The 20,290-nt window shown below is 46.0% G+C and overlaps 1 protein-coding gene across 1 annotated transcript in view; it reads left to right on the top strand.

Moving 5' to 3' along the window:
* LOC309545693 (uncharacterized protein) overlaps nt 1-20,290 on the top strand; it is a gene marked incomplete at its 5' end in the record, with an annotated part of 101,172 nt that overhangs the window by 43,384 nt on the left and 37,498 nt on the right. Inside the window, one exon of the mRNA XM_082245029.1 lies at nt 15,438-15,629. Within this exon, the coding sequence (XP_082101155.1) occupies nt 15,438-15,629 (192 nt within the window). The remainder of the gene's footprint in view (nt 1-15,437; nt 15,630-20,290) is intronic.

Below are 20,290 nucleotides of genomic sequence, written 5' to 3' on the forward strand. Positions count from 1 at the left end.
TTGTACTGATGCAGGTCATGTATAATAATACCAGTCTGCAATCAGAGAGACTGGGGTCATCTCCTCTAAACTTCCTCTGCAAAGTATAGCATTCTGGAAGCAAAAACACCCAGCTCACTATAGTAGGGTACTGAAATAAAAATAAAAAAACCAAAACAATCATGAATTTTATTAAGAGTAAGAAGTTAAGAGCAGCCAAGAGCGTAGGAGGAGGGAGGGGCCTGAACTAGGGAAGGGAGGCCGTTCCTCTCCAACTCGGGATCAGTCATCTCAGTTTTATGTATAATTCACTTAGATGGTATCAAGAGGGTTCCCATGGTGCTGGTATTCTAGGCAATACAGAAAATGGAACCAGTAAAACCACTTTAGAGCCGGTTCACACATACTGTATGTGATGACAGACATTGCATGAGATTCGCAGCACACTGCTCTGCAAATCACATGCGATGTCTGTGCGATGTGAGTTCAGCCATACAGATTGTATGGCTGAATTTGCATCACATTCGGACCAAACTTGCACAGGACCCTTTTTTGGGTCTGCACCAGAATTGGATATGCAAACTGATCTGGGGGTGTCGGAAACTTTGTATTGATACCCCCCAGTGATTTGCATATGGTAGTGTGAACTGCCTGCGAGTTGAGTGCAATGCGGGAACCCGCAGTAGATTCGCAGGGTTTCCGCATCACATATGTGTGAACTGGGACTTAATCTGAATTCTTCTTGTGTATCTTATTTGGTGGCAAGTAGGTCTTCCATTCTAAAAATATCATTTAACCTTAGATAGCCATTGTGCAATGGAAGGTGGATGCTCTTGTTTCCAGCAGTCTGGAATGAAACTCTGTGCCACACTTAGTAGGTGTGGCTAAAAAATAGGAAAACAAATGCAGCCATTACATCTAAGAATTGGTAAGCTGCAATTTATATTGAATGTTTGCTTTTGGGCTTAATATTGCTTTAAAGAGTAATTCCACTTTTGCTGAGAAAAAAATATTCCCCTCTGAGTGTTCAATGTTTGTTGCAGACTCCTACCGTTTATTATTCTGAAGAAATAGCTGTTTGTATGTCTGTACCCTTGTGTAAATTGAATCTTTAAAGAAATTATTTTATTGCCAATCAGCTGCTACACCTGCAGGGCTCTAATGAGGAAAGTGGCATGGTCTGCACCCCTTTAGACCTTTAGATCTGATTTCCCTTTTGAAAATCTAAACAAAAAGGACATTTTTGTTACAGGAGATGCCCAAAATCTGACTTGTATCTTAGTGCAGACTTCCGAGTCAATCAGTGAGCCAATCACACAAGTACAAAATTACATTTTCAGTGGGCGTTCTGTATACCATCATTGTAGAAAGCCTCCAGATAGCCATATTTCATTGCATTTTACAGAAAATTACAGAGCTGCGGATTGAAGGGAAAGGTAATTTTTAATAACATTCAATTACAATATGACTTGTGTTGCAATTGTATACGCTTTATTGTTTTTTGTTGTTGTTACCCTTTAGGTCCCAGCTACAGTTTGAAAATCGCATTGGTATTATTGACTACTAACCCAGCTCCAGGTCTGCATGTTGTGTACTACTTTCAGCTGCATGTAAGAGTCCATGATTATTCCAGAAGCTGGATTATTTGCTACTGAGCTTCTGATCCTGCTAAAGATCACTCTCTAGAAGTGATTAAAGGGTAACTCCCCTTTCATGGGGAAAAAATAGAAAAAAAAAAACATATTGTATACAATTGCGACACAAATCATATTGTAATTGAATGTTATTAAAAATGACCTTTTCTTTTCAATCTGCAGCTGTTGTAATTTTCTGAAAATGCAATGCAATATGGCTACCTGGAGGTGTTCTGTACACAGAATGTATACTGACCACACCCCAGAAACATAATTTCCTGCTTGTGTGATTGGCTCACCAATTTTCTCAGAAGTCTTAACTAAGATACAAGTCAGATTTCTGGCATCCCCTGCAATAAAAATTTAATTTTTAGTGAGATACTCCCAATAGGAACACATCTAAAGGGATGCAGGCCCAGCAGCTTTCCTCATTAGAGCCCCGCAGTTGCCACAGCTGACAGATAATTATGAAACCACTCCCATTTGACCCACTCAGCACAGAAGAAAAAACAGAGATTTCTTCAGAATAACAAAAGGTAGGAATCTGCAACAAAATTTGTTAAAATCTTTGTAATGTACAGAGATCACCCAGAGGGGAATGTTTTTTTTCTCAACAAAAGTGGAGTTACGCTTTAAGAACTATGTCCCACTCCCTACTTGGGAAAAATCCCAAAGACATCATCTCTGCAATATTGTTTTCCTGTTTTCTGAGCTATTGAGCAATATTATGTAAAAAAAAAAAAAAAAATTATATACATATATATATATTTTTTTTAAAGCGTAACTCCACTTTTGTTGAGAAAAAAACATACCATAAAATATATGGTAAAAGTGTAAAACATTTAAATAAAACACATTAAAAATAACCCCCCCCCCCCCCCCCCCCCCTGATCAACCAACCAACAGACTAAAGTCTGCTTGCATGAGCATTTTAAGGAGAGTTTCTTGATGGATCTTTTTTTTTTAAGTTCCGTATCATTCTTTGAATGTTCAAATAGCACCCAGAACTGGATTTAATGAGTGAAATGAGCTGATTTACCGATCACATTTCTCCTTTAAGACATCTCTCACTTTCTGAGTAATCCCTCAGATTCCCCCTCCTCAACAGAGCAGTTGGACAGCAGCCACATCCTGCCTCCTCACCCTTTGCACTAGAACCCTCTGGAAAATAGCTGCTCATATGCGTAACTTCAGTGTGACTCACTGGATGGGAGTTTGTCACATCCTGATGTTGCAACTTTAACGTTTTCAACCAACCACACTTTTGTTAGCTGATATTTACTTTACAAAGACAGGCATCTTCGGTGTTTGGCTGCCTTGAAAAAATAAAGATGAATAGTTTTCATTGTGACCGTTTAAACAGGTTTTTCTATCCAGAAAAAAAAAAACCAAGGCCTGTCTGAACAGCATTCTTAGACACACCCAAAACACGTATACAGGACTCATAACAACCTAACTGCTTCCACCCAGTGGTAGAAAATGACACATGCAGCCTTCTGTTCTTAGCGGAGTACAAGTTTCAGGAGGCTAGATAGCAAATACAACCGGCAAAACACACAATTTAGTTTTAAATTGCTGGCTTCAATACTGGACACGTTCCCTCCTTCCTGCCCAGGCCAGTTTTCAGCTTTCAGCACTGTCACACTTTGAATGACAATTGCGTGGTCGTGCAACGCTGTACTCATAAAATTTTTATCATTTTCTTCACACAAATAGAGCTTTCTTTTGGTGGTATTTAACCAGTTGCCGACCGGGCCATAGCCAAAAGACAGCTACAGCGCGGTCGTCTAGTTCTGGGAGGGAGTACATGGACCCTGGGGCGCGCACACGGGAGTGTCCATGCTCACCAGGTCCTGGGGACCCGAAGGATCACGGATTGTGGTAAAGGGCCAATGAGAGTGGTCCTTTACCACGTGATCGCTCCATCCAATCACGGAGAGATCACTTCACAACAAACCGGCGCATGTCCGGTTCATTTCTCTCCTCTCCTTGCACGCTGTACACAGCAATCGGTACAGCGTGCTAGGAGAGGAGAGAAACTGCAGCTGCACGCCTCCTCTGCCTCAACCATGCCCCATCCATGTCTAATCTATGCCCCATCAGTGCCTCATCCGTGCCCAATTAGTGCCTCATCCGTGCCCCATCCATGCCTAATCCGTGCCCCATCCATGCCTCATCCATGCATCATCCGTGCCACATCTGTGCCCACCCATGCCACCTCAGTGCTTATCCATGCTTATCCATGCCTCATCTGTGCCACATCCGTGCTCATCCATGCCTCATTCGTGCCACATCCGTGCCTCATCTGTGCCACATCTGTGCCCGCCCATGCCATCTCAGTGCTCATCCATGCCACATCCATGCTCATCCATCCCACATCTGTGCCCGCCCATGCCACTTCATTGCTCATCCATGCCACATCAATGCTCATCCATCCCACATCTGTGCTCATCCATGCCATGTCAGTGCTCATCCATGCCGCATCCATGCCATGTCAGTGCTCATCCTGACCACATCCATGTCACGTCAGTGCTCATCCGTGCCACACCCATGCCACTTCAGTGCTCATCCATGCCACGTCAGTGGTCATCCGTGCCACATCAATGCCATGTCAGTGCTCATCCATGCCACATCCATGCCATGTCAGTGCTCATCCATGCCACATCAATGCCACGTCAGTGCTCATTCGTGCCACATCCATGCCATGTCAGTGCTCATCCGTACCACATCAATGCCATGTCAGTGCTCATCCATGCCACATCCATGCCATGTCAGTGCTCATCCATGCCACATCAATGCCACGTCAGTGCTCATTCGTGCCACATCCATGCCATGTCAGTGCTCATCCGTGCCACATCAGTGTTCATCTGTGCCACATCCATGCCATGTCAGTGCTCATCCGTGCCACATCCATGCCACATAAGTGCCCATCCATGCCACATCCATGCCACGTCAGTGCCGCATCCGTGCCACATCAATGCCACGTCAGTGCTCATCCGTGCCACATCCATGCCACGTCAGTGCCCATCCATGCCACATACATGCCACGTCAGTGCTCATCCATGCCACATCAATGTCACATCCATGCCACATCCATGCCATGTCAGTGCTCATCTCTGCCACATCCATGACACGTCAGGGTGCTCATCTGTGCCTCATCCATGCCACATCAGTGCTCATCCGTGCCACATCCATGCCACATCAGGGCTAATCCATGCCACATCAGTGTTCATCAGTACCACATCCATGCCACGTCAGTGCTCATCAGTGCCACATCCATGCCACTTCAGTGCTCATCAGTGCCACATCCATGCCACGTCAGTGCTCATCCGTGCCACATTAGTTCTCATCAGTTCCACATCCATGCCACGTCAGTGCTCATCAGTGCCATATCCATGCCCCATCAGTGCCACATCCATGCCACATCAGTGCTCATCCGGGCCACATCCATGCCACATCAGTGCCACTATAATGCTTATCAGTGCCCTACAGTGTCTCACAAAATTGTAATGGGAAGTCAGGAAATGACAATGCTCCCTGCATGTTGGGCCTCTGTATTTGGTCAGGCTGTGGAAAAGTGTCACATATGTGGTATCGCCATACTCAGGAGGAGTAGCAGAATGTATTTTGGGGGGGGGAAATTTTGCCATGTACATGCTATGTGTTAGAAATGTCTTATAAATGGACTACTTTGTGTAAAAAAAAAAATGCGTTTTGGTTTTCTTTCCACATTTTCCAAAAACTTGTGGAAAAAAATGACATGTTCAAAAGACTCATTGTGCCTCCTAGAGCATGTGTTGGGGTGTCTTCTTTCCAAAATGGGGTCATTTTGTGGGTAATTCCATTGTCCTGGTGCTCCAGGACTTTCAGAAATGTGATATGTCGTCAGAAAATTGTATGTGTAATTTTTGCTTCTAGAACGCCTGGCGGTGCTCCTTGGATGCGCTGATGAGGCGGCACTGATGGGCACTGGTGAGGTGGCGCTGATGCGGCGGTACTGATGGGCACTGATAGGTGACACTTATGGGCAATAATAGGTGGCACTGATGGACACTGATGGGATAATATGCCGAATTGATGGACACTGATGGACACTGATGGATGGCACTGATGGGATTCATTGATGGTCACTGATGGGCTGCACTGATGAGCAGGCACTGATGGGAACAGATTGGCATCACAAATGGACACTGACTGGCATCCTTGCTGGACACTGCTGGGGCTGAACTGATCATCAGGGCACTGATGATCAGCGGCCTGGTTACCTGTACAGGTCTCCTCTGTGAGCAGATGCCGATGATTGGCTCTCCTCACACTTTGTCAGTGTGAGTCGAGGAGAGACGACAAACGGCACTTTCGTGTTTACATGTGGTTGGCTGTGATTAGACACAGCCAAACACATGGGGAAATGATCTGATTTGAGATTGGGGTCGCGGCGACATGTCATATGGTGTCGTCCCAGAATGAGAGGGGATCCCGAGTGCCGTCATTTTACTATACGGCGGGCGGGAGGTGGTTAAAACTTCCAAAAAAGATCACATGAACTTTTAACGTGCTGCAAACAGTAACACACAAAATAATACATTGTGTAAAATGGAACAGGGAGAATGCCTCCCCAATATTATACTTTATTAATAGCATAAATAAAAAACTAGACAGGATCCAATTAAAATACATAAAAAAAAACTCTGTAATGTGGCAAAGCCCACTATGTGGCATGTTACTTATAATCAAGCATTGCATCAATATAGAGTATATAGGAGCAATAACTATTAATGGAATTTGATGTCCATTTGAAAGATGCACACTGCATCAAATTGGTCTGCATGGCTGCCGTCCCAGAAGGAAGCCTTTTCTAAAGATGATGCACAAGAAAGCCTGCAAACAGTTTGCTGAAGACAAGCAAAATAAGGAGGACATGGATTATTGGAACCATGTCCTGGGGTCTGATGAGATCAAGATGAACTTATTTGGTTCTGATGGTGTCAAGCGTCACGCGTGTGTGCCGGCAACCAGGTGAAGAGTACAAAGACAAGTGTGTCTTGCCTACAGTCAAGCATTGTGGTGGGAGTGTCATGGTCTGGGGCTGCATGAGTGCTGCCGGCACTGGGGAGCTACAGTTCATTGAGGGAACTGTAAAGGCCAACATGTACTGTGACATACTGAAGAAGAGCATGATGCCCTCCCTTTGGAGACTGGGCCGCAGGGCAGTATTCCAACATAATGACCACAAACACACCTCCAAGACGACTACTGCCTTGATAAAGAAGCTGAGGGTAAAGGTGATGGACTGGCCAAGCATGTTTCCAGACCAAAACCCTATTGAGCATCTGTGGGGCATCCTCAAACGGAAGGTGGAGAAGCGAAAGGTCTCTAACATCCACCAGCTCCATGATGTCATCATGGAGGAGTGGAAGAGGACTCCAGTGGCAACCTGTGAAGCGCTGGTGAACCCCATGCCCAAGAGGGTTAAAGCAGTGCTGGAAAATAATGGTGGCCACACAAAATATTGACACTTTGGGCCCAATTTGGACATTTTGACTTAGGGGTGTACTCACTTTTGTTACCAGCGGTTTAGACATTAATGGCTGTGTGGGTAGGTGTATAGATGCTGTGACAGAACCCACTGTCACTGTGTGATTTGGAGGGGACTGTGCGCAAGCCTCCTACCGACAGACTATGGGCCAGAAGATTCTGGAGACCTGGGGACATGCTGGCATTGAGTTAATGGAATGTAATGCTACAGCCCTTCTCCCCCCATCCCCCCCTTCTGTTTCTGTGTCTAATTGTGTGGATTCATGACACATAAACAATGGTCTGGACTGGAGACATCTCTCCGCAGGGGGTGTGTATTGAGAGACTGCCTGTTTACCATAAGCTCATTAGGTTATCTGTAGCCTGTTTCAATGTACAAATGTTCAGTTCCCATTGGTTGTTCCTTGTCCCCTTCCCCCCTTTGGCAAGGCTAAGGGGAGTGTCCCATAACTGTGTGTAAAACTGTATGTCTTGGAATTTAATAGAGTTTAAGCTCTGCATGGTTAACCCTCAACACCTGTGTGGCTTGTCTCGTGATTGAGGGGTTAAGGGCTGGGTATGGCTTCTCCGCAGGCTGTGGGTGCGTTTTGGAGGACAGGAGACACAGGTCCGGCGGATGTAACCACCTGGGGTACTAAGATCTGTTACAGATGCGCTAAACCCAGATAGTAAAAGCAGCACCCGAATTCCTGAATCTTTGTAATAAAAAAATAAACTGATGTGTGGAGGTGCGCTAATAAAAAAGGTGATCAAATACATAATGTTAGGAACGCTTCCTGAGCACACTGATGTGTGTCATGATGTGCTGTCTGCAACCTAAAGGGTTAATCCAGAGCAGACTAATTGCAATAATTGGCAAACAGGCTGCCTTATTTAAACAGCTCAACAGCACTGCACTTTGCTGTGTTGTCTTTAGCTCTCCTGTGTTCTGAACCTGCTTCCTGTTGATTTCCTGTCTGATACCTGTTGACCTGTGGCTCGTCCCTGACTTCGCTTGTTTGCTGCCTGTCCTGATCCCGGCTCGTTTTGACTACTCTTCTGGATTCTCCTTGTCGGCTCATCCACCTTCGGACCTTGACCGGTTACCCCCTGGTGGGGCGACCCTGGGGACCGCGACCTGGTATCCACCTGCAGCCAAATCCATCCTCACCTTCAGAGGCCCTGGTGAAGACCGGTGGATGCTTAGACCCCGCACCTCAGGTTAGCCTGTGCTACTCACCTCGGGTTTCCAACCAAGCTCCGCCCACCGGCAACGGTAAGCCTTCTCTGCACGACAGGCTTCCACCTGCCTCATAACAGTACAACACAGCCATGTTGGAGCCTGCAAGGGAGGCCTCACCGTTGGAGGAAATTTACCAGCACCTCGCAGCCCTGTCACAAGCCGTGAAGACCCTCCAGGATGGTTACACACAGCTAGAGGGACGATTAAAATCCGCCACTCTCCCGGGGAACCCTCCAGTGTTATCAGCTCCGTCCACCTCTGCCGCGTCCACAGGATCTGCTCCTAGTCCCACTGTAGTGATGTTGCCACCGGAACCCCGTGTTCCGAACCCCGAAAAATTCTCCGGAGACCGGGGTAAATTCCGAGCCTTCCGTAATGCCTGCCAATTGTACTTCTCCTTTCAGCCCCGGACCTTTTCCCTGGAGGTCACCAAGGCGGGGTTTGTCGTTTCTTTGCTCCTAGGCGAACCTCAATCCTGGGCCCATCGACTTCTAGAGGAGAGCAGTCCCCATCTGGACTCATTATCATCATTTTTTACGGCCATGGCTCAACTTTATGATGATCCGCAGCGGTCCTCCACCGCAGAATCTGCACTTCATGTTCTCCAGCAGGGTCGCAGGCCCGTCGAGGACTACGTCACCGACTTCCGCCGCCTGAGTTCCGATACCTCCTGGAACGAGGTGGCACTGCGCTACCAGTTCCGCCTGGGCTTATCTGAAGGATGAACTAGCCCGAGTGGGTATACCTGACACCCTGGAAGATCTGATTTCCCAGGTCATTCGGATCGACCGCCGGCTCCGGGAGTGCCGGGCAGAGCGGCCTCCACAACAGTTTCGGCCAACCTGGATGCTGCCACGGGTGACTACTCCCGCACGTTTTTCCCCGACTGGACCAGTCCCTGTCTGTCCTGCTCCTTCCGGTGCCACTCCAGATATGCCTGAACCCATGCAACTTGGGATCATGCGGCCAGCCCTGTCTCCAGAAGAGAGGTGTCGTCGGCAAATGGGTAACCTCTGTCTCTATTGTGGAGAAGCCGGCCATTATGTGCGTTCCTGCCCTGCAAAACTCTACAAGTTTCGTTCTGTTCCTTCACCCAGTTGTGTGGCATCTGTTACCAATACCTCTCGCCTAGCTTCTCCCTGTGTCATTGCAGCTCTCGGAAGGTCCCGTCCCGGTTACAGAGATTATTGATTCAGGAGCCTGCAGCTGCTTTATTGATCGCACCTTCGCTGCTCAACACGGCATACCTCTCCAGCCGAAGACCCAAGGCCTCACCATCTTTCTGGCTGACGGATCCCACATTAAATCCGGACCTGTGACCCAGGAAACCCCTCCTCTTCCCATGGTCTCCTCGTCTGGCCACAAGGAGATGATAAGTCTGGACATTATTGCATCTCCATTATTTCCCGTTATCCTGGGGTTGCCGTGGTTGCAGGCCCACAACCCACAGATCGATTGGACCACAGGAGCCATCCAATTCCCATCATCATATTGCAGGAACTCCTGCCTACCCATGCCACTCCAAGCTTCCAAAGCCCTACTCTGTCTCAAGTCTGAGCCTGACCTACTCTCCGTCGTGCCCCAGGCCTACCACGACTTTCTGGACGTGTTCAGTAAACGGGGTGCCGAGATCTTGCTCCCGCATCGTCCGTATGACTGTCCTATTGAATTGCTGCCTGGGGCTGAGATTCCGTTCGGCCGGATCTATCCCTTATCTAAACGGTAACTGGACGTGCTGAAGGATTATGTGGACGACAACCTAAAGAAAGGGTTCATCCGCCCATCCACTTCCCCGGCGGGAGCAGGTATTTTCTTAGTGGAAAAAAAAGATCACTCTCTCCGACCTTGTATTGACTACAGGGATCTAAACAAGACCACTTTTAAGAACCGCTACCCCCTTCCTCTGGTTCCCGAGCTTTGTCAGAGACTCCGGTCCGCTGCCCTGTTCACAAAATTGGACCTTCGTGGGGCCTATAACCTAGTCCGCATCCGAGAGGGGGAAGAGTGGAAGACGGCTTTCCGCACCCGGTTCGGACATTTTGAGTATCTAGTGATGCCGTTCGGCCTCTGTAATGCTCCGGCTACGTTCCAACATTTCGTGAACGACATCTTCTGGGATTGGTTGGACATCTTTGTCATTGTATACCTGGATGACATTTTGATCTTTTCCGCATCCCTGGAACAACAGCGCGAGCATGTCCGAAATGTTCTCAGCCGCCTCCGCCAGCATGGTCTATATGCCAAGGCTGAAAAATGCGACTTCGAGCAAAGCAGTATTTCATTTTTGGGGCTAATAATTTCCACGGAAGGAATAAAGATGGACCCCCAGAAAGTCTCTGCTATTCTGGATTGGCCTCCGCCATCTGATAAGAAAGGAGTGCAGCGCTTTGTCGGCTTTGCCAATTGTTATAGGAGGTTTATAAGGGGATTCTCCAACAACATCTCCCCTATCACCCAGCTCACCAAGAAAGATGTCCGTTATTCTTGGACTCCTGAGGCCCAGTCCGCTTTCATGATTTTAAAGAAGCTCTTTACATCTGCTCCTATCCTGAGCCATCCAGATCCCACCTTACCCTACCTCCTTGAGGTAGATGCCTCAGAAGTCGCTATTGGGGCAGTCATCTCCCAGAGACAGGGGGTCAAGGACCTGATGCACCCAATAGCTTTCTTTTCCCGAAAACTCTCCACGGCGGAGAGGAATTATGATGTGGGAGACCGGGAACTTTTGGCTATTAAAGCCGCCCTGGAAGAATGGCGATATCTGCTTGAGGGTGTGGCACACCCTATTCTCATTTTCACGGACCACAAAAACCTTGAGTACCTGAGATCTGCCAAACGTCTGCGACCCCGTCAGGCACGATGGGCACTGTTCTTCTCTAGGTTTTCGTTCCACATCACCTACCGACCTGGATCCAAAAATGTCAAACCAGACGCCCTGTCTCGGATGTTTGACAACCCTAAAGAGGTCCCAGTACCTGACACCATTCTGTCTGAAAAGAACTTTCTGCTTCTTCTCACAGGTCTGAGGTCCCGTCTCGAACAAGCCTTGGCTAAAATTTCTGACCCACCGGGAACTCTCCTGTCACGCAGGGATGGCTTGTTATGGGCCGGGGACAAGATTTTTGTTCCAGAGGACGTCCGAGTGGCAGTTCTGGGTGCCCGTCATGATCATCTTCTAGCCGGTCATTTTGGCATCCAAAGAACTCTTGACCTTTTGCAGCGCACCTTTTGGTGGCCCGAGATGGAAAAGAACTGCAGACACTATGTCCTTTCCTGCACCACTTGCTCCCGGAGTAAGACCGCAAGAAGCAAGGCTTGGGGGCTTCTCAGACCACTCCCAGTTCCTGACCGGCCCTGGCAGACAATCGCCATGGACTTCATCGTGGAACTGCCTCTTTCAGCAGGGTGCTCTGCCATCTTTGTGGTTGTAGACCGGCTTTCCAAGATGGCCGACTTTTTACCCCTCAAGGGTACTCCCACCGCGAAAGAGACTGCAGACATCTTTCTCAAGGAGGTAGTAAGACTACATGGTGTACCTACCAGTATCATCTCTGACAGAGGGGTGCAATTCACGTCCCGTTTCTGGAAGGCATTATGTGGGCTCCTGAAGATCGACCTGGCTATGTCCTCATCCTACCATCCACAAACCAACGGTCAAACCGAGAGGACTAACCAGACCCTGGAGCAATACCTCCGTTGCTTCGCTACCTTTGTCCAGGATGACTGGGTAACCTTATTGCCATTTGCGGAATTCGCATATAATAATTCCAAACATTCCGTCACCGGGCAATCCCCCTTCTTCGCCAATTACGGGTTCCATCCCTCCTTCCTGCCTGACATCTCCTCTGAATCTGGAGTTCCCGCAGTCCAGGACATTTTCAACTTTGTCACCAGCAATAACAAACTTCTGCGGGAAACGTTGACCAAGGCTCAGGCAGCGTCCAAGAAAACCTTTGACGAGAAAAAGAGGGGAGAGTTAATCCTCCAGGCCGGTGATCGGGTTTTGCTGTCCACAGCTAACCTCCGCTTTGCCTGCCCGTCCAAGAAGTTGGCTCCCAAATTTATCGGTCCATTTTCAGTTAAAAGGAGACTCAATGCCGTTGCTTACGAACTATCCTTACCTGATACCCTGCGGATCTATCCTGTATTCCATGTCACCCTCTTAAAGCCCGTGGTTCCTGATGCCTTCCCTGGCAGAAATTCTGGACCTCCCGAACCTGTGATTATTGATGGAGACGTCTGAAGAGAGGTAACCAGCTCCAGTACCTGATCAAGTGGAAAGGCTATGGGCCGGAAGAAAATTCCTGGGAACCGGAGTGGAACATCCATGCTGCAGATTTAATCCAGGCGTTTTTTCTTGCCTATCCTCAGAAAAGCAGTTTGTTGGGCACCCAGAGGTTGCCCTTAAGGGGGGGGGCAATGTTAGGAACGCTTCCTGAGCACACTGATGTGTGTCTTGATGTGCTGTCTGCAACCTAAAGGGTTAATCCAGAGCAGACTAATTGCAATAATTGGCAAACAGGCTGCCTTATTTAAACAGCTCAACAGCACTGCACTTTGCTGTGTTGTCTTCAGCTCTCCTGTGTTCTGAACCTGCTTCCTGTTGATTTCCTGTCTGATACCTGTTGACCTGTGGCTCGTCCCTGACTTCGCTTGTTTGCTGCCTGTCCTGATCCCGACTCGTTTTGACTACTCTTCTGGATTCTCCTTGTCGGCTCATCCACCTTCGGACCTTGACCGGTTACCCCCTGGTGGGGCGACCCTGGGGAGCGCGACCTGGTATCCACCTGCAGCCAAATCCATCCTCACCTTCAGAGGCCCTGGTGAAGACCGGTGGATGCTTAGACCCCGCACCTCAGGCTAGCCTGTGCTACTCACCTCGGGTTTCCAACCAAGCTCCGCCCACCGGCAACGGTAAGCCTTCTCTGCACGACAGGCTTCCACCTGCCTCATAACACATAAACTATATAGTGACACAAAAATTAATCATAGATTGCTACAAAGCAAAATAAAAATGATATGCACATATGAGCAAATTGTTGCAAAGACAACATATATTCAATTAAACCAGAATAATAAAAGAAATAAAGTGCTGAGTGAGGTGAAAAAAAGTCCAAAGTGAAATGAGAAATCTTCAGGTAAGGCTGGCCATACACTATACAATTTTCTTGTTCAACTTTCCTTTAGATTTACCAAAACCATGTAATATAGGGTCAAACCTAAACACTTTCAATTTGTATGCAATCAGGCAGGGCCTTGCACTACATAGTTTAAGGTAAATCTAAAGGAAGTTGAATAAGAAAATTGTATAGTGTATGGCCAGCCTAAGTCCATTGGATTTCAGACTGCAATCAGGGTAAAGGTGATTCACTGAATTAACCCCTCGAGTGCTGCATGCAGATCCCCAGAGTGCACACAATAAGGTAGCTGCTTACCAGATACAGAGTATCAATGGGCTCATAGAAACATAGCTTCGATAGCCAAACTGTGGGATGTTCATTAATACAGCAAGTATCGCTCCAAACTAAGGACAAAAACGCCACTCCTGCACCACGCCGGGATCCAGCAGTAGCTTCCAGAGTCAGCCACAGACTCTCCGCAATAAAAACAGGAAAACCAGATGGAATGCAAATAGGAAACAGAGCAGCCGAAGGTTCATTACCTTTAAACCATTCATTTAAAACATAAATGGTTGCACTTACATTTAGATGATAAAAACCACTAGACAGACAGATTGTTGTATGGATTGCTCGGCCGCCTGCAGTGCGGACCGAGCAGCGTGACGATACAGCCCTCCCCTCGACGTGTGACACGTTTCCCCATCATATCAAAGCAGTACCCAGGTGGCAAAAAAAGATATAAAACAACAGCAATGATACAGGAAACAATTAAACTATAGCAAGGATAATGTCCCTTTTAGCACCAATAAAGGCCTGGCTCTGTAATACTTGCTGGCAACACTGTTCCTCGTTTGCCAAAGTGTAAAAGGGTTTTGTCCAGTGGCCTCTTACCAACTCCTGTCTTAGCAGGTGATCTGTGGGAAGCACAACCAGTCAATGTCCTCAGTGTCCTCTCCCTGGATCAGGCAGCAGACTTTACCAGCATCTGAGGCACTATCAGATGTCCTAGAGTGTCTACTACTGCAGGTGCAGTGGTGAGTGGTTGGGTAGCACAGTGTTTCTCAGCTCCGGTCCTCAAGGCACACCCTCAGGCCAGGTTTGCAAGAAAACTGAAATACATCACAGGTGATATAATTTGTTGCTCAGTGATTGCAGTATTCTAGTCTGCATCTCCCCAAGGTAATACCTAAAATCTGGCCTGAGGACCAGAGCTGAGAACCTCCACACTTCTTCTCCCAGGAAAATAAACAAGAAATCATCTCCCCTCCAAGCCCCAGTGCCTTATGGGATCTGCAATTTTCTCATTTAAGCTCACCAAGCTAGCTCTGTGAAGAACCACACCTCCCACGATCTTCTTTCCCTTCCCAATCCTTTAGGGCAGAGGTCGGCCTGAACACAGGCTGCTTCATTTCTCTCAATAAGACCCATTTCACACGGCGCACTGCCCAACGGAGGATCAATCCGCCGATGACTTCTCCGTCTCTGCTCTGTGTGCAGACACGAAGCTGTCAGATCCCCGCTGTCCTCTATGGGGAGATCAGATGAGAATGGACTGCCTGTCCATTCTCATCCGATCCTATCTGATCCGATCCACCATACAGATGGAAAATACGGTTTCCATCCGTCCTGATTTCATGGACAGGATCGGACTCGGATAGCAGCGGGTGTCAGCAGAGACACCTCCTGCCCCATAGGGATGCATGGAGCATCCGATCAGGTCCGCCTGAAAAACTGACAGGCGGATTGGATCGCCTGTGGGAAAGGGGCCTAACAGTCTCCTCCCGCAGCTGTGCCTGTGAAAACGTTTCTGTTTTCTGCAGACTGGGCTAGATATAGTTTCATCACAGGAAGGGTCAGTTCTTAACAATCAATAACATTTGCTTTTGTCGTTTATATTGCTTTATAAGTATACTTACTATTATTGAATTCCATTCTTTCCTTATACAGAACTCTGGGGAAAAGCTGCAATACCCTCCACTTCACAAACATGCAGGGACTTGTACCGGAGTGTTAATGAACCCAATGAACCATCAGTGTTGTTCCAGTCTGACTTACCTGGAAGTGTAACTGACCTGTTTGATGAAGCTCATCCATCCTGCATAGTTAAAAGCATTGCCATTGACAATGATTCAATACAAAGTAAGTGACCTATGTTATTCATTTAGTAGGTGCTATCAGAAAAGCCTAATACAAATGGTCCACATAACATTTTACTGTTTATTTCTGCAGGTCAATATTTGTGGGAAAAAACTCATGCCAGATCCTAGTTTTGTGAAAAATGTTTAGTCAGGCACACATATGATAATACTGTTTAAGAGGCTAATTAAGCATTTTCTTTTAAGGTTCATTCTATAAAGAACTGCCTAAAGCCCCGTACACACGAGTAGAAATTTGGCCGGGAAATTTCGTCCGATGACCGATCTGCTGATTTTTGGCTTGTTAGTATGGTGCTTCCGACAACGACTCCGACTTTTCGGCCGAAAAAATCCTGGTGTGCAGGCTATATAATTTTTGTCGACCATCAAAACACGTCCGATTTTCATCTCATTAGTACAGATTTCGATGGGGAAAAATCTTATGAGCAAGCATAAGGTTAGAGGTGAAAGAACACAAAGAAAGCAATCCAACACTTCTGAAGTAGAATTCTGTTGTGCTGGAAAATTTGTGTGCAGTCTAGAGCACATTCCAACCAACAGACACCACTCTGGACAAAAGACGGACGACCGGTCGGCAGAAATTTGTTGCGTGTGTACAAGGCTTTAGCTGTTATGCCCCGTACACACGTGCAGATTATCTGCAGACTTTTGTCTGCAGACTTACCTTTTCTATGTAGTGCAAGGGCCTGCCGGATTGCATACAAATTGAAAGTGTTTAGGTTTGACCTCATATTATATGGTTTTGGTAAGTCTGCAGACAAAAGTCTGCAGATAATCTGCATGTGTGTACGGGGCATTAGTTTGCTCTGAGCTAACACGCATGCTCACAGGAGGTATACTAGCTACCTAAACTTGGGACTGAGTCCTCCCATATGGGTTTGCAATATTTTACTGAAAACTGGTGTTTTTTCTCCTTGGCCATTAAAGTAAAAGTTCAGCCTAAAACTAAAATCTCTAAATCTACTTGCAGCTACATTCTAACACTTACCTATCAAGCCCTATAAAGCAAAAATCACTATACATACCTTTTCTGAAGCCACTCTGGTCCAGTCCCATGCTGCTGTGTGTGGGAGTGTGCAGAAGAGGCAGCTGACAATGGAAGCCCCATAGTGGGTGAGGTCCCAGTCATTTCCCAGCCATTTTTGGCTATCCCCTGCACAAAGCTTCCGCCGCTAGAGACTGGACTGGAATCGGCTTTAAAAAAGGTATGTATAGCGAGTTTTGCTTTACAGGGTTAGATAGGTTAGTCTTAGAATGTGGCTGCAAGTGGATTTAAAGATTTCAGTTTGAGGCTGAACTTCCACTCGAACCACCTCCTTCCCAAGCCTATTCTGACACTTCGCTGCTACATGTAAAAATTCACTTTTTTTTTTGCTAGAAAATTACTTAGAACCCCCAAACATCATACACACACATATATATATATATATATATATATATATATATATATATATATATATTTTTTTTTAGCAGAGACCCTATCTATAGAATAAAATGGTGTGTGTTGAAATTTTTTATGTCACATGGTATTTGCACAGTGGTTTTTCAAACACATTCATGTAAAAAAAAAAAAAACTGTAAAGTTAGGCCAATTTTTTTGTATAATGTAAAAGATGATTTTACATCAAGTAAATAGATACCTAACATATTACACTTTAAAATTGCGTCTGCCCGTGGAATGGCAGCAAAGTAAGGTGCTTAAAATTCTCCATATACGATGCTTTAAACGCCTTTACAGGTTACCAGTTTAGAGTGGCACAGGAGGTCTGGTGATAGAATGATTGCTCTCACTCTGACGTTCGCAACAATACCTCACATGTGTGGTGCCATCACTGTTTACATATGTGTGCGGGAGTAACGTATGCATTCGCATTTGCGCGTAAGCATGGTGGGGCTGGGCGCTTACATTTTTTTTTCCCCCAAATAGATTTTTTATTTTTATTATTTTTTATACAATTTTTTTTTGTACACATTTTTTAAAATGTTTTTTTGTTGGATAAACGTTAATGCTATCACAAGGGATGAACGACATCCCTTGTGATAGCATAGGCTGTGACAGGTCCTCTTTATGGAGAGATTTGGGGTCTATTAGACCCCAAATCTCTCCTCTGGTCCCACATGCAGATCGGTCCGATCGGCTGCTTCTCTTGGTGCTGGTTCACAGTCAAACACAAAATAGGAAGAACCGTTCAGGTGAAAAGTTGTCCCAACGATCAAACAGGGTGCTGGTAAGGTCCGCAATCCTGGCAGCTATACTTGAGTAGAGAAAGGCAACCGCACTCCAGCTTGAAAGTATGAAGTAATAAAATCCATTTATTGAAGATCCAAACGATAAAAACAATCCATAGTGACAATCAGAGACAGGGGATGAAGACACAGTTGACGCGTTTCACAAAGTTACATTAGCTTAGTCATGCAAGGTAAACGAAAGGGGTGCAACCCGAAGTGACGAATATTTGTCGGTTCCAGTTTTCAGGGTTACAGAGCGAGCAAAATTACATCAGTTCCTTTCTCTCTGTCCCAGGCAGCCATTGCCGCTGGCTGCATTGCTCCCGGCCTCTGCAATGGGACTGGAGAGCCCAGGAGCCTTCTACAGAATCGCTGGCTGAAAATAATAGTACCGAGATGATGCCTGTAGGTGCAGGCATCATCCCAGTATGAAACAATAGTATGTCAGCGCCACAAAATTATTAGATTCAGCAGCATGCAAGTAGTGTAAATATACTAACACTAACAGTGAACAATCAATACAAGGTTGCAGTGTTGTGAAATTAAATAAATATAGTGCAATCTACCATATCACAAAACTAAATGTAACACAAACAAATCATTTATCAGAAAAAACATAAAGTCCGTATGTCAGAATCCAAGTAAAAACAGGCTGTATTAGTTCCCAATGCTCAATGAGAACTCAAGTGTCACCATGGTGATATCCTCGATCAAATAGCAAAACTGCGAACTCACCAGAACCATATGCTGTCTAGATTATAGGACGGCAAACACGCCATGGTATTGATATATTTGAAAGTGGTGTCAATAACAGAGATCTCTGTGCTCCTGTGCTTTAAAAATGATGTAATCACACAGGGTATTCAAACCAGTCATGAAGGATAAATCACCAAACATGAGAAATGAAATCTCATAGTGTAGTATTTATTAATATTATGTAGTACAAAATATGAAAAAACCACTAACTCACTGTACAAAAGTCAGTGGTCAGAGTAAAAAACAAAGATGAACTGCTGGTACAAATCCATAAGCAAGATCCATAAAGTGCTATACAACTACAGCAGATGTTGGTAATGCACTTAGGTCCAATCGGCTGCTTCACTTGCCGCTGGTGGCCAGGTAAACAAAGCGGCGGGACCGGAAGTGACAAATACTCGTCAGTCCAGGTTTTCAGGGTTACAGAAAGAGGGGAATGATGTCAATTCCTCTCTCTCTGTCCCAGGCAGCCATCGCCGCCGGCCGCATTGCTCTCGGCCTCCGCGATGGGACCGAAGAGCCTGGGAGCCTTCTACAGAATCGCCGGCTGAAAATAATGATGCCGGGACAATGCCTGTAGTTGCAGGCATCATCCCGGTATAACCACTGAAACCCAAGGATGTACGGGTACGTCCTTAGGTGGGAAGTGGTTAATTACTAAAAAAAAAAAAAAAAAAGTTCTACCTTCAATTCTCAGGTAAAGTATGCACCAGGTAAAGCCCCGGGAGGGATCTGAGGGTGGGAAGATCTCAGGGGACCTTGCAGTAATAGGGGAGGAATGAAAACAGAAAAGAAAGTAGGGAACATATTTAAAGGGGTGCTTTCAGTCATTTGGACGTTTCATAGAGAGAAAAAGTGTCACTGGCTAGCAGGACTGCAGACACTGTGTTAAAGGAACTACAGAGTTTATGACTGATATGGAGAAAACAAACTTGTTGTTGTCTCAAAAAGTTCTGCTTTGAATGTTGGAGCCTCGAAGGCTTTCTGAAGCTTTGCTTAAGAATAAGCCTTCATTCTTAGGCCTACATTTTACCTGTTTGCCAGCAGTGCCAAATTTATAAGGGGCAATTGCCCTGGGCCCCTTTGCCAGAGAGGGCCCCAGACTCCCCTTATAAAAAAATGTAATGTATTTTCCCTCGAGACTTCAGTAACGTGTCCATTGAGGAAATTGTCCACTTTGCAGCCTTTGCCAAGCACCATCTCAACAGGCAGTTTTATTCTATCATGAGGGGCTCATGTGTTAATGTAGCTCTTAGAATATATTTGAGCATGATGGTCACTAGTTATTTGAGAGAAAGGTCTTTCAGCAAATTAGCTCTGATAAAGAATTATCTGAGGACCACGATGACCCAGGAAGACTAAATGTCAAGAACAGTGTCCCCATGATGATACAGTTTGATGAGTTAGTGAAAGATTTTGCAGATGCTAAGTGCAGGAAGAAAGATTGTAAATATTGTAGTGTGACGCATAACTGATGTATGACTTACCAGTTCCAATTACCTGCGTAATGTATATTCTTACGGTAAATCAAATTGAGAAAAAAAAAATCAGACAAATGTTTTCTTCGGAACCTAACACTTTTTTTAAAAAAAACAAATGTGGTTTAACATTGATTTGAATTCACTTTTTTTCTATCAAACAATTGAATTTTTATTCCTC

This window comes from Pelophylax lessonae (genome assembly GCF_965119305.1).
Source record: "Pelophylax lessonae genome assembly, chromosome: 1".
NCBI classification, from domain to species: domain Eukaryota; kingdom Metazoa; phylum Chordata; class Amphibia; order Anura; family Ranidae; genus Pelophylax; species Pelophylax lessonae.